Below are 16199 nucleotides of genomic sequence, written 5' to 3' on the forward strand. Positions count from 1 at the left end.
AGGTTCCTCGACTTCTTCAATAACCAACAGGTGTCATCCCCGTCTCACATTCGCTCTTTTTCTTGAGCTCTGTTCCCAACCTCTTCACTTCATACCTTTTATGTACATCCTCTTTTGTAACTATTTTTCATATTTACCCATTTTCTGCCACTGTCACACCCATGTTTTCATTCCATCATTCACTATTTCTTCTTGTTTCCATTCATTCTCCTAATCCCACGTAATATCTTCGTACACTTCAAAGTTTTCTCTTTGAAACACATCCATTATTTCTTCTTTCTCCCACTCTCTCTTGTACTGCATTTCATAAACTCCTCAAAACCTCATTGTAGCCATAATCTTTCTCTGTATCATCCAGCCGACATTCAGGATCTATCTACTTCCCTTCCATTTTCTATATATCCACTTTTTGTCCCATTTTCAATCTTCCACCAGATGATAATCAAATATTCCACTATTCCCTCCTTTCAACGCATCTGCATACCATATCCACATACCACCTTGCTTACCATTGCATAACTCAGTAATGAGGGATCAAATATCAGCCCACTAACCACTCCGACCCACGTATACCTATCTACATCTTTCTTTGACTTTGCATTAGCAGTCAGCAATTTCGTTTGAATGCATATATCTCCATTCTAATTCCTTTCAGACTCACTATCGTTTTCAATTGCATCAATCAGTGTCTCCCAATAAGTAGATTTAAAGAAAGAATAGAAATTTTGGTTGATGTTTTCAGAAAGAATTTGTTAGAAATATATAAAGATGGTCTGACGTCTATATCGTGGAAAGAGCACAAAACTATTAAGTTTACATTACCATCGCTCTGGGAAAAAATATAGAAGAGTAATCCAAATGCAAGATCGTGCTAGGTAAAGATAAAAAGTAGGTTGAAGAATCATTACAAAGAGGTTGATGAAGCGAGTGGGTCTGAATAGTATTCCATAAGTAAGATGCGTACTTCTCATACGGGAGTAGGGATAGCCCATGTACAAGGGCTGAGAAAAGTTTATGGGATTTTGAAGGTTGTACAGAACTCCTGGTTTCATCTCTAGAGGTCGCAGAGATTCGATTTTTTTCAGTTGAGTTTGCTTGTAAAGAATAGATCGTGAAGTTTGTCGGCATAAATACTTAGCAAAGAAAAAATGATGGAGCTATGGAAAGGTGTATCAAGAATCATGAAAAGGGTTAATTTTGCAAGCTTTGAAATATATTAGGTTCATCTCTACCCAAATAACAAATGGAACAAAGACAAGCTTTGTGCTGCTGAATTTCAAGATTGATTTCAGAACGCTTAGGGTCACATATACTGTATGTGTGCTAGTTGACACTTGCATACATGTCATTCTGTGCTTAGAAAGTTGCTTTTTAAAATGTCCCTGTATTATCAAAGGTTCTGATGTTTTAAAACTACCATTGAATCGTTAGTACATTGCCCTTCAAGGAGAATATGGTTGGGTATCCATTTATCAATATTGTTCTTATTTATTTTGAGAATAATTCTTCTTTTAGTATACACGTCTTCTTCTTGTTTATATGTTGTAACATTGTTCAATTTTTTGTGTACATATATGCCTCTGCATGTCTGGAAACACGCACACCATATACATACTGATTTTCTTCTTTATTTATCTTTTTTTCATCAAAAGAAAATAAAAATTTTGTTACGGAAAATGATATGAGAACAAAGGGGGAAATAACCATACAATTTATACTCAAATGGACTTCATGTCATTCATCCCAACACAAAAAATGTGACGTCATAGCAGTAAGAGTGACGTCATAACGTCATCTGTACCGGTGACGACAGAATGGTATTTTTTCCTCTTCCTCTTCCTCTTCCTTTGTCTTATCCAGCAGGAAATGTAGGGCTCAGCATGTCAGTATCTTTTCTTTTTTTCATATACTTCTTTCAAGACTTTTAGATGTTGTATATATACTGGGAGAAAAAGATAGTAGTTATATATTCTAAGGTTATTCATTCAAGAAAGTGGAACAACTGTTTTACTTAAGAAAAAGTAGGATTGGGGGGAATAAGAAGAATATCTTCTGGAACAATTTTTTTGACAGACTCTTCTTCTTAACGCTGGTGACTCGCCTCCGGCTATCTTAATCACTGTTGCCATTGCCTTGACGCTTCCCTCCCGTCAAAGGGTAAACACTTTTCAAAACTCGGCCAAGGAGCTGATTGACGCCCAGAGATACATCGGAAGAAGAAAAAGAAGAGGAGGATTTCTCCGGCGATGTTGGAGAGGACATTGGCGACGCCTCCTTCTGAGACTTGTGTACCCTAGGAGAGGAGGAGGAGGAGGAGGAAGGAGAGGAAGAAGACCGCAGGAGGCTGAGGTCGAGCAAAGGCCCGGAAGTTAAGTCCTCTGAGTACGCGTTTACAAAGTCTTCTTCGTCTTCTTCATCGCCTTCGTCGTCGGCGTCGTCATCGTCGTCGTCGTCTTCAGCATCCGCGAAAAGAATCTGCCGCTGTAGGAAGTCGTCTAGTGTCCTGTGACGGCCCGAAAACCCGTGACCAGGGTACCCAAGGGCCAAGCCATGACCTGTGACGTCCTCTGCTGACCCGGGTCGACCTTGAGGTGTGAAGAGTTCTCTCTTACTTGCGAGTCCCCCCCTCTTCAGGATGTTACTGCTGCTCCTGGGCAATCCAGACGATCCAGCTGCGAGCCTGTTACCCAGCTGCTGGATGAAGGCTGCCACTTGGGGCAACCCAAGAAGTTCCTTGAGTATCGTGTGTCTCCCATCTCTAGCAAAGTTGCTGGAAGATAAGAACAGGGTTCTCTTAAGAATGTTAGATTAACAATTTTAGTTTTACAAAACACAAACACGTTTTTCATTTGAAGAAAAATATCTAGATAAAAATAGTTTTAACAGATAACGAATTACAGAAAGCGTGGGATCCAGGTTGCTTATTACGGGATAAGGTGATCAGAATTGCTGTGCATATTCTTAATGTGAACTCACAGAATAGACAAGAGGCATAATATGTGGGATCATGATCATGGCATAACCTAGAAAATACTAGACTTTGGATGCCTCATTCCCCTAGTAGCCTCTAAGAACTCCCCATCAACTCAGCGAAATAAAAGACTAAGTCCGGGTGGGCAACCTTTGGCACGCGTGCCAAAATATGACACACTAACAACTTTTTTTCCGGGACGAAAAACGTAGAGCACGCCTTAAACAAAAGTAATTTATTAACCTTCAACTTGTTTTGTATGACCATTGGTAACCGTATCCTGCGCTGGGTGGTGGATTGGGGCTCTCCTAGAAGGTGAAGGGAGGGGGCCCATAATCGTATATAGACATACATAGGTGTGTATTTATATATGTATGTATGTGGGCATATGTATGTATGTATTTATATATGTATGTAGGCATACGTATGTATGCATTTATGTATGCAGGTGTACGTTACGTATGTATTTATGTATGTAGGTATTCGTATGTATGTATTTATGTATCCATTTATGTATGTATATAGGCATACGTATGTATGTATTTATGTATGCAGGCATACATATGTATTTATGTATGTAGGTATTCGTATGTATGTATTTATGTATGTATGTAGGCATACTTATGTATGCATTTATGCATGCAGGCATATGTATATACTGTATGTATTTTACTTCAGTGGGACGAGAGAAATTTTGTATAAATTTTTTGGCTGATTTTGGCACTCGCACTTAAAAAGGTTGCCCGGGTCATAAGCTATGTTACGGGCTGAAGGATACAAGTGTCCTAATAGTCTTTAAAATGAATGCGATTGCTTAGAGTTGGTCTCAATAAAATCCGCAAAATGTGTTACGTATGTTAGAGCATGCGGAAGGAACTATGTCCATAAAAAGATAGGATACAAAATAACAACAATAATAATAATAGTAATAATAACAACAATAGTAATGATAATGACACATAAATACATACATATATATATATATATATATATATATATATATATATATATATATATATATATATGTATATATATATATATATACATATATATATGTATATATATATATATATATATATATACATATATACACACACATGGTACATACTGTATATTGGTACATAACCACAGAAAATGAGGAGCATACACCAGGAGGCGCGTAGCTTTGGCCGAACCCGCTACTTTTGCCCAGTATGTCATAGAGACTGTTGGGGGACTGGTAACACTGCTAGAGTACGGGACTCGAACCCGCGCCTAAGAAAATGCGAGACCCACACGCTTCCGTCTACGCCAGGCAAATAGAGCAAGTAAATAGAATAATCGATTGAGAGACATTAATCTATATTGCCTAGGTGTTTATCTAAATCACTAGTAAATCTTTTAACTGTATATCACCCCATCGCCTCTATAGGAAATTTATAGATTCATTGAATACGCGATCTGTAAAATTGGTTTCACGTAACATAGTCGAAGGATCTATGAGGAAGACTGAAGAATCAACGTGTCTAATATTCTGTAAAGAATATTTTTATGGCAAAAGGAAAAGAAGCCACGTGATTGGTCAACGTTCCAGGCACACCCTCCTGTCCACCAGTCATATGCTTTCCTTAACTCACCGGGATCAGGAAAGAGAAACAAGGTGTGGATGAGTTCAGACCTAATGGTTCACTGCTGGATCGCTCTATCCCATGGGGGAAGGTACAAATTTTGTACCACATTATGATAGGTTAACCAACAGAGCGGTTAACAAATGGTTGTTGTTTTAAGAATAAATAATAATGACAGGCTGTATGGGACATGGATCTCCTTAATGTAAACCTTATGGTCTCTTGCAGTCTCCTCCATTGTTATGTTCTTATGTAATCCAGCTTGGTAAGGTTGTTTATGTGGTGTAAAGCGGATATGGAGTTTTGACTATGAAAGAGAAAGGCAACTGGATTATATGAGGGTGAACCCTTTATTGGTACAATGCCCCAACCTTATTTGAGATTTGTAAAAACTTTATCAAGTGTTTGATCTAGATCGTATGAATAGAACGTTGTAACAATGACAATCTCGTCCCCTCATGGTGCTTTCCCTGAGCTTCAAATGCGTTGATATGACTGTAGTTGTGAATTTATTCTGAAACGAGTAATCAGCTCGACCATATTGACTAGGTGCTAACACTGACATGTGACATTGGCCCGATATACTTTAAAAGCCCACCATTGAAGAGATGGGCTGGGAAGCCAACATGAGGCTTAAACAATAGACAATCAATAGTCGGCTTGTCGAATCTTAATTTCCCGTGTCTGAGTAAACAGCGCTACACTCTATTCTTTAGCTTCGAGTGCGGTCGTGTAGATTCGAAAAATTGACATAGAGAGCCTTGTGAAGTGAATAAAGCATAAGCTTAGGGGGAAGTATACAGAAGAAGTGTGGACACTGAATAGATGAATATGAAAAGGTTTGGTAGGTGAACAAAGGAAGATCGAAAGTGAGGCCTGTAGAGACAGTTTTTGGTGATGTTCGAAGACGTCTGTGTAAAAGGACGGGAGGAAACGTGAGAGGAAGAGTCAGGGAGGGCATAGAAAATGAGACGAGATTTGAGAAAGGGTAATAGTTCCTAAAGAAACAAGAAGCATACGAGTAATCAGGATTGAGAAGATTAGCAAGGTGGGAAAAAAATGGCATTTTAATTGTATTGATTCGTCGTATGCTTCAGCCTTACTACCCGCGAGTCCTTCCAAAATGGTGGGAACGTAGAGTCGGTTTACAAATGTATACGATCAGGTTCGCCCCAGAGGAACATTCCTCTGAAGAAGCTCATAGCGAAATCGGTCAGGAATAAACTTTGAACTTGACCCGTGTCTCCTTTTTCCACATTCCTCAATTTGTCACTTTGTTTCAACATTGAAAAGCTGAAAAGCTAAAAGGGAAACGTAAGGAAGGGTCACCAATATTTCATGTAATTTTTTTCCCAGTTTTCATTCTTTCTTATCTAAAAGATTCATTCCCTTATTTATCATAGAAATGTTATTTTTGTGTAAAAATTCATGGATAAGAAACAATATCTTATTGCTTATTTCTGAAAGGCATTCTAGATAAACACCACACTAGCAATTATATCGGCCAAGCCGTGTAATACCATCAATCAGTGGACACTCGTATACCGGCTCGACTGGTCAAAGATCATTGCGTGTATTATGGGCGGGGCTTTTGATTATATAATCAGTCATTGATATTTATAAAGCACTGGGGTGTATGTGGTCCGATAACCCTGTATCTATTCACGCGATCAAGACCATATACTATTAAATGGAACTGGAACTTCATTATTGGGACTTATGTGAACTTGTCCTCAACTAGCAAATAGAAAAAAAAAACTTTGACATGTTTCACAGTGCTCCAATCAACCCCAACACTGGATGTACTTGGAACGAACTAATGCACCTTTGACTGCCTTATCTTATTTCATATGGTCACCCCTTTGTATCATAGCTGAATGACCCTCTCGTGGTCCATACCAATAGATACACCGCATTGTAACGCTTTAAAACTCACCCTGACAAGCCAGAGTGCTGCTCGTGCTGCGTGGGGTTGTTCTTGGAGGCTTCAGAGCGTCGACGTCTCTGGAAGTTGAAACAGCAAGCCCGGAAGTGACGCGTGCCACAGGCAGATTGGCACTCAGAACCACAGGAGGCACAAGACAACTCGCCACTGCCCCAAGCCCACGCGCAGCTGCACAGGCACACAAAGGCTGCAAAAGAGTATCTAGTGAAAAAGGGAAATGATACAGCGGGAAATACTTAATTTTCATTGACAATTTTGTGTTTACATACACACACGCGCACACACACACACACACACACACACACACACACACACACACACACACACACACACACACACACACACACACACACACACACACACACACACACACACACACACACACACACGCATATATATATATATATATATATATATATACATGTACATATACATATACATATACATATACATATACATATACATATACATATACGTATACATATACATATACATATACATATACATACACATACAAATACACATATACATATACATACACATACGCATATGCATATACATATACATATACGTATATGTATACATGTACATATACATATACATATACATATACATATACATATATACATATACATATATATATACTAAACACACGAACTGCATGCACTTAAGTGAGCTCCCCAAAACTTTCATATAACCAGTAGTGCCATGTATATACACCTTATAACACAAACAATGAAATCAGTGACTAGGAGTTACGAAATATCCTGTTGAGTACATCACTTAAACTTACACCATTTAGTTTGCCATCCTGTTGAGTACACCACTTAAACTTACACCATTTAGTTTGCCTTTATATCCCTAGTGCTGGAAGAGGACGAAAACAGTAACCGGAAGTCAGCTCTCTTTATCTGAATATATGTATGTGTGTATGTATTTTGTATGGATGCATATATATATATATATATATATATATATATATATGTGTATATATATATATATATATATATATATATATATATATATATATATATATATACATACATATATATATGACACACAGGAACCCACAGTCGGAGAAAATAAACTTCGAATAAAGACTGTGGGTTCCTGTGTGTCATTTACAAATGTGCTACTACATTTCTGTTTAGAAAATATATATATATATGTTTGTACGAATGTATATATGTATGCATGGATATATGTATGTTTGTATGTATGTATATGTTTATGTATGGATGATATGTTTGTATGTATGTATGTATGCATGTGTGTATATATGTATATATGTATGTATGTATGTATGCATGTATGTATGTATGTACGTAAATATTTACTGAATATGAAGATGACGTGGCAGTAAAACTTTAAAGCTAGAGTGTGGATTTTTATTCAGAACTCCATACACTAGTTAGTTTAATTGCCGCCTGATCTTCATATTATGTATGTATGTTTGTAAAGACTTTCCCTCGCCATGTCCCATTCACGCAAGATCGTGTCCAACTTTTAATCAAGCATCTCTTTTCTGCGCTTCCTCTCTCGCCATGTCCTTGACCTTAGGTCATGCTGTGTATTAGTCGTCCACTTTCCCTGAAACAACTCTCTGTAACACTTTTCCCCCACATATTCTCCATATCTACTCACAACGTGCCCATACCACACCAATCTAGTTTTCTGAATTTTCTTGATCTTGTGTTGATTGTTCAATTAATGTATTTTATTACTGATCTTATCACGTTTCGTTACCTCATATATACTTTCTTCTTAACATCTTCTTAGCAAACACGCTAAGCTTTTTCTCTTGTGCTTTCTTAGTAGCCTAGGTCTCAGTTCCGTATATCATAGGTGGTCTTATCGCTTAACCTTTGCACTGCCCCATATCACTTGAAACTTTCTTTGCATTTTGTGTGTTGATTTTATGTCCTGGTCACCATCTCCAACCACGATCGATCCGAGGTACTTGATGTTATCCACTCACCTTAACTTTTTCGTCCTGTAAACTAATTTCTCAGTCCCTGTTCACACTAGCGGTTTGAACCGCGCAGAAACCGCGGTGGTACTGCATAGTCAAGGAAAAACTGCGCGGTTGTGTGTGAACGTATCTAATGACTCACATTGCAATTCAACCGCGGCGGTTGAAATTGTTAGTGTGAACAGGGCTTTAGTCCCGATCATCATGCATCTTCAGCTACTCTCTTTTCTCTCTGTTAGTCTTTAGTCCTCTAGGTTCTCTTTTTCTCTCTCTTTCCTCGTGCCGCAAGTGAGTGTATCATCTACAAAGAACACACACCAACAAGGCTGATGTTTTGTAGCTCTTAAACTAACACTCCAAGTACAAAAAAAAACAAGTATGCTAATAAAGAAAACCCTTGATCTAGAACGATTCCTACTAAAAAAAAATTTGTCAAACTTAGACGACATCAAGCCTGTGTTTTTGTTCCTTCGTGCATTTCTTGGACAGTACTAACCTATTAATCTATCACACTTTTTTCCTTTACAGTTTTGTCAGAATTCTCGACGAGACACAGTCAAGCGCCTTCTCTAAATCAATGAAATACGTATACAGTCCGTTCTGCCGCTCCAGGTATATCTGTACCATCTACCCCGGTGTGAAATTGCATTATATGTCTTTACGTCTGGCATAATGCCAAGCTATTTCATTCAAATTAATATATTCTTTGGCTAACTTTCTATGATCTTCTCTCAGATCTTCACTGTGCGTGACTTGAGCTTGTTTCTTCATGACTTTCAATGTTATTGTCTCTTGTTTCTTTATGGGTGAAAATATCCCTTCATTCATTTGATGTCTTCTGATCATATTTTTTTGAACATCAGAACCCACTGTATAAATCTACCTTCTTTCCCAGACATTTCCTCATATCCATTGGTATAATTTTTTTTTTTTTTCATTTTTCATTACACGGACAAAAAAGAAATGCAGAGGCATTTTGACCTCAAGGAAACAATGAGGAAATACTTGCAGAGGGCGTGGAGAACAGAAATGGATGGATTGAGTTTGAGAAGACCGAGAATGAGATGGATGGATAGGGTAATACGAGCTTAGGATGCACGAGGTATGTAAAAAAAAAAAAAAAAAAAAAAAAATGAATGGATGAAGATTGCGATTGGATGATAGGATGGCACGCCCAGAAAGGATGTTCCTTTCATCCACTGTATGATCCATTTTTGAATGGATGAGGAGGAGGTGGAAGTGGGGGGAGAGCGTCATACGGTGAAGCGGTGGGGGTAAACCAGTTTCGGCTGTCACATAAGAAACATAAGAATGAAGGAGTGCTACACTAGGCAGCTCCATGTTCATTACCACCTCATCCCTATCCATAAGATGATTCAGCGCTCACTACGTGGTTACTAAGTCTATTCCACCCGTTAACTACTCTAGTGGTAAACCATTCCCTTCTTATATATAAATGTGTCCGATTTAAATCTATTACTGCGAGTCCTGTTCTGCTGTCTTAATATGATGATCTTGTCTGCATCACCCTTGTTAAAGCCGTTGACCTATTTGTATACCTCTATTAAATCACCCCGCACCCTACGTCTTTCCAGACAGCGTAAATTAAGATCCTTGTTGCCGTAAGGTAAATTTCTGAACCCATTTCTGTCGAGTTCTGCCGTAAAAAAAAAAAGAAAAAAAAAAAAAAAATAGATATATAAAAAAATAGAATTAATAAATAAAAAAGTGCCTTGTTACTTTGCTTTTGATCCGAGCCTTGTGGCGGGAGACAGGGGTAGCTCAACTTTAAAACCCATATTAGAGCAATTGTAATCTATTGTGAAATTTTCGAAAAAGGTAAAGTTTTATTTAGGTCAGATGCTAGAACTACGTAGCCGAGTATAATGAAGATTAGATAAATATAGGAACATCACGAGGGACTCTCTATCTGCTGTATATGTTTGGAACACAGAGCTTACAGTCAGTGTTTAATACTTGTTATGATATACGAATATGAGACACGTGTTTAAAGTGATATGTGAACGTGTGAACGGGGTATTTGGGGTTTAACCAACGTGTTCGACAACGAAATACCCCGTTCACACGCTCACACATCACTTTAAACACGTGTCTGTCGAACCGCGTTCGACGAACCGTGTAAACCCCCTCATAGACATTGATCAGGGCGATGTAGAGAAAGGTAAGGAGTAGACAAAGAAGAATGGAGAGACCAGTGGTAGGAATAACGTTGAAAGACAGGAAGATTATAAACTGGGCGAGAGAGCAGAAAGGAGTGAAAGATACAGTGGAGGCTATAAACTTATAAAGGGTTGAAAGTGGAGTTGGGCACTAAAGTTAGTAAGAAAGGACGATTGGAGATAGAGCTGGAATGTGATTTATTAGATCCCGCAAGATGGGAAATGCGGAATAGGAAGACCAGACAAAAGATGCAGAGACGAGAAGTTTGCAGGAGTACTGTGGAAGAAGCTGGTACAATCATGTGACTCAAAGAAGTGTTTGGGAGAGGTACTTGTTAAGCAGTGGACTACGAGTAGCTGACATAGACCCACATATATATTCCCATTCATACATATAAACAAACACATATATATGGTACATACATACGTACACACACACACACACACACACACACACACACACACACACACACACACACACACACACACACACACACACACTCACACACACACTCACACACACACACACACACACACACACACACTCACACACACACACACACACACACACACACACACACACACACACACACACACACACACACACACACACACACACATACACACACACACACACATATATATATATATATATATGTGTGTGTGTGTGTGTGTGTACTATACACTCATGCATACATACATACATATATACATACATACATACATACATACATACACACAAACATGCATACATACAAACATGCACACATACGAACGCAAATTCATCATCCGACGTAGCATCATGCATATGTACATACACATTAACATGGGTTGAATTCCCCCCATAAGTGTGAGCATACATACATTAGCGCTTCCCACACATACACATACGTGTACACACAGACACGCCAACGCATCAGTACGAATGTTATCCAGTTATTTCATTGTTGTTAATGAGCGTGTTGATCTGCTGTTATAAAGAATATCCTACGTTGTTACACGGCATATATTCGAGATGATGATATGCTTGATATATCAATGTATATTTTTATTTGTTTATTTATTTTGTTGATTTATCTATTTATTATTTACACCCGTTGGCCACACTTCAAGATGTCTGGGAGTGACTGTTGTTAGAGCTTGAGGGAGACCGGAGTTTAGGCCCTCTTCACACTAGCGGTTTCGAACGCTGCAGTTCAATTAAAATATAAGTCAATGGAAGCGTTCACACACAACCGCGCAGTTGTTTCCTTTACTATGCGGTACCGCCGCGGTTTCCGCGCGGTTCAAACCGCTAGTGTGAACAAGGCCTAAAGCTTTAAGTGTCGTCACACTGTGATTCCAGCGGCATTTGAAGGCGTCACTTTTGGTCTATGCGTTTTTGGGACTGCTTGGACAGGTAACATACAGTCACATTCGCTTAGTTGTGGGTTCGAGTCCTGCACTCCTCTTCGATTCCCAGAGATTTGGAGAGAAGTGCGTGACTCGAACCCGTAACTAGGAATATACGAGACACTCACGCACCACCAGTGCACGTTGCCTGAATGATTATGTATGTCTAGTAAGTACATGCTTTGATTGGGCAGCCTTCATGTCAAAGGGAAAATGTCATTTGGTATGTATGTATGTATCTGGTCCATTGGTGGGAGATAGAATAGGTGCATAAAATTCACCATTCCATTCTCACGTAATGGGAAGTGAAAAACCTCTGGTAGGGCAAAGCCATGTCACTTACGGCAAGCCGCTTTTTTTTTTTTTTTTTTTTATGCCGACGTTGGGTCGGCTCCCCGCACCCTTGCGGACATATAAACTGACCTCATGGGATATCAAGACTATGCAAATACATTTCCATTGTTATTGTATTAATACAGATTAATTTATTTAAAAAAACACTTAACTTATAAAGTAATAATTGTTGTACTATATACACGATTGTAAAACGTATTTGCATGTTCAATGTGTACTTCTATTTTTTCTGCCGCCAGGCGATTTTATTCATCCTCATGGCAACCCCTAACTTCTCTTTTCCACCCAAAAGGTTTCTCGCTGACCTGTATATATTTTTCCAAATGCAATAAATTGAACAAGTAAATAATTCATATATGAGTAAACATATTTGCGAAGCCATATTTTTATACATGTAATGAAAATCAAACTATTCCCCCACGAGATATATATATACATATATATATATAATATATATATATATATATATATATATATATATATATATATACGTGTGTGTGTGTGTGTGTGTGTGTGTGTGTGTGTGTGTGTGTGTATGTGTGTGTGTGTGTGTGTGTATTCACTTGGTCTTGGTCTTTGGATCACGTGTTGGACTCGTGATCGACAGCTATTTCCCTCCTGGAAGAGAGCTCAGAGCTCGTAGGTCCGATCTATGGGTAATGCTATGACCTTGCACACACACACACACCCAACTCCCCGCCCACGAGAGTCAGAGTACGACCCGAGGCACAGCGATACCGAAATAATTTCGGCCCTGGGCAGGATTCGAACTGGGTACTAGGAACATTTCTGCTTCCCATTCCAGCGCTCTACCAACTGTACTACCGAGTCGGTGTGTGTGTGTGTGTGTGTGTGTGTGTGTGTGTGTGTGTGTGTGTGTGTGTGTGTGTGTGTGTGTGTGTGTGTGTGTGTGTGTGTGTGTGTGTGTGTGTGTGTGTGTGTGTGTGTGTGTGTGTGTGTGTGTGTGTGTGTGTGTGTGTGTAGGGGGGTATCTCTGTGTGTTTGTGTGTGTGTGTGTGTGTGTGTGTGTGTGTGTGTGTGTGTGTGTGTGTGTGTGTGTGTGTGTGTGTGTGTGTGTGTGTGTGTGTTTATAGCGTTAGTGGTTACCTTGTATAAGGAATGAGTTGTATTTCGAATATATCTTTTAAAACTGATCAATAGTTGTTCAGTAAAGACTGTAACCATGCACATCATGCATTTCATATATATCAGAAACTTAAGTCCTAAACTTATCTTCCAAGTTCCATAAACTAATGTAAAATATTAAATAGTTACTTAAAGATCCTAGTTCATGGCATGATAAGAAATTAAATGCAGGCATGGAATTCTAAGATAAGAAAGACGCTATCAAATAACAATATTAAACTCTTTACCATTACAATGATTTGGGCTATACTTCCTCCAACCTCCAATTAATCGGCGGTAGCGCGCCCTTCCAGCATCACCGTAGAATTACTATGGCAAACTATTTTGTTTTCTCAACTGTTTAATTAAAATGTAATTTGATATGTTAGAGGAAATTTGTTTTCCTCCAGCATGTCAGACTCCTTCCCGAAAGCTTCGGGCTGCAAATCTGCTCCAACAGTCGGATGAAAAAAATGCCCAGTGTGATAGCGTCTCAAGGAACACAAGAACGTTATAATTTGTGTCTATATGTAATCAACATAGACCTTCCCGCGCGCATTACTACATCTATTTTCACTGAATATTTACCTGTCACGGCGAGAAGGTATTTCATAGTAACGATGAGGATTATTTTGATTATGGAAAGGCTTCTTGCCCCCGTCGGTTGACTTCAACGTCTCAGCACTGACGATGGTCCATCGCGGCAAAGCTTCCGGGAAAAGAGGAAGTCTGTAGTCACTCGAGCTCAAGTCGAAGTCGTAAGAGAAGCCACGAACGAAACGAAGTGGAGAGGACACTAAGACGACCGATGAGAGCTGCTAGAGTTCTGTGGCGTCGCCTCAACTTCTCCGCTGTTTTGTCATCATCCATGCGTGGGTGAAGAATGACCGCGAGTTGCTTCAATAAGAGAACCTCAATTCCAGAAGAACAACTTACTTAAATCACGAAAAATAACGTTCACTAACGATCTATTTTAATAACTATAGACAAGATATATCTAGTACATTAATAAACAACATCCTGTCAGTGTGGAAATTGAATTTTTTATCGGATGTTTGAAAAAAAGAATGTGGCATCCAGCGAAGGGGTGCGTGGCTGAAAGACCGTTACAGGTGTTTCCGCGCAAACGGTTCGACCAATCCCAAGAGGGGAGAGTCGTGACGTAGACAATCCTTCGACCAATCCCTGGACCTCGTGCTACTAATACTAAAGATAGCAGAAAACTGTGAGATCTGATCAGATCCAAATTAATATAAACAAACGCACTCGTCATACAAGGATATCAAACAAATACTGTTTGTCAATGTCGTGCTATGGGAATAACATGTTTACTGTTTTTCTTTTTTAAATATGATATAACAGTACGAAAGAAACTTTTGAATCTAAATAAGAACAGTGTCATTAATATCAGGTTGTAGTACATTCTGTCGAAACGTAGGACAAACAAGATACTTATATCTCTAAACATCAAAAAAGACAAAACAATGAATAACATGCATAAACAAAGAAAAACAGTTCCAAATAATTCTTTTTTATATATAGATAAATAAATAGATAAATTGACAAGTAAATGAATAGATAAATAAATATGTAAAATATAATAAAATTCCCTATATGGATATCAGCGCTTGGAACACACACATACAAATATGCGCAATTAACAATATAATGTCCACATATTCAGAAAGGTAAAATCACAGACACGCAAACCTTAGAAATAAAAATAGACAAATGTATACACTCATACAGGAGAGAGATGTACATACAATAAAGTGGAAACACATGAACATATGTACACACGTGCGCACACGCACACACACACACACACACACACACACACACACACACACACACACACACACACACACACACACACACACACACACACACACACACACACACACACACACACACACACACACACACACACACACACACACACACACACACACACACACACACACACACACACACACACAATGTGCGTGTTCTCGTTTGGACTTCAATGTTCTGAGGAAATATGAGTTTAGAATATGTTGAGCTTATATATATATATATATATATATATATATATATATATATATATATATATATGATATATATGTATATATATATATATATATATGATATATATATGTATATATATATATATATATATATATATTCACATATCTATGTATATATATATATATATATATATATTTATGTATGTATGTATGTATGTATGTATGTATGTATGTATGTATGTATGTATGTATGTATGTATGCAAAGAAATCACAAAACACACGTGACAAACTATTTTTGCAGAAACCACAGGGAAATTGAAAAAAACGGATACCGAACGTTTTTGTCTATTTAAGACATCTTCAAAGGTATAGAAAAGCAATACAGAAAGAAACAATATATCATTGAGAAGACAGAGGATATTCGGAAAGGTCCCATGTTACAAATAATCACACACAATCTTGTCAATGATCAAATTGTCCAGTCTAGATAAACCCAAACTCAAATTCATATTATTTTCAAAATTTCTTTTTATGTGACAAGATTCAATAATATTTCTTTCTACAATATCATTACAAAATGTAATTGCTTTTGAGTTTCCCCATCAATATTATGTTCATAATTCCTTTGGTGGACAAATAATCCACT

General features: G+C 38.2%; 1 protein-coding gene across 1 annotated transcript; it reads right to left on the reverse strand.

Moving 5' to 3' along the window:
• Positions 1–1429: 1429 nt before the first annotated feature.
• Positions 1430–14379, reverse strand: Trissin (trissin). The gene is made up of 3 exons (XM_076196567.1): positions 14135–14379; positions 6515–6710; positions 1430–2770 (listed from the first exon to the last, which is right to left on the reverse strand). Exons 1-3 carry the CDS (start codon positions 14157–14159, stop codon positions 2113–2115), a joined length of 879 nt encoding a protein of 292 aa, XP_076052682.1. The 5' UTR covers positions 14160–14379; the 3' UTR covers positions 1430–2112.
• Between the last annotated feature and the right edge of the window lie 1820 nt (positions 14380–16199).

This window comes from Oratosquilla oratoria, chromosome 13 (assembly GCF_046742065.1).
Source record: "Oratosquilla oratoria isolate Oo_2021 chromosome 13, ASM4674206v1, whole genome shotgun sequence".
Classification (NCBI taxonomy): Eukaryota; Metazoa; Arthropoda; class Malacostraca; order Stomatopoda; family Squillidae; genus Oratosquilla; species Oratosquilla oratoria.

What these genes read in the sequence shown, in the direction of transcription:
- Trissin (XM_076196567.1), bottom strand. Translation starts at nt 14,159, where the DNA reads ATGAAATACCTTCTCGCCGTGACAG. An exon ending in ATACCTTCTCGCCGTGACAG is followed by an intron (nt 6,711 to 14,134) that starts GTAAATATTCAG and finishes ACTCTTTTGCAG; the next exon opens with CCTTTGTGTGCCTGTGCAGC. An exon ending in CAGCACTCTGGCTTGTCAGG is followed by an intron (nt 2,771 to 6,514) that starts GTGAGTTTTAAA and finishes CTTATCTTCCAG; the next exon opens with CAACTTTGCTAGAGATGGGA.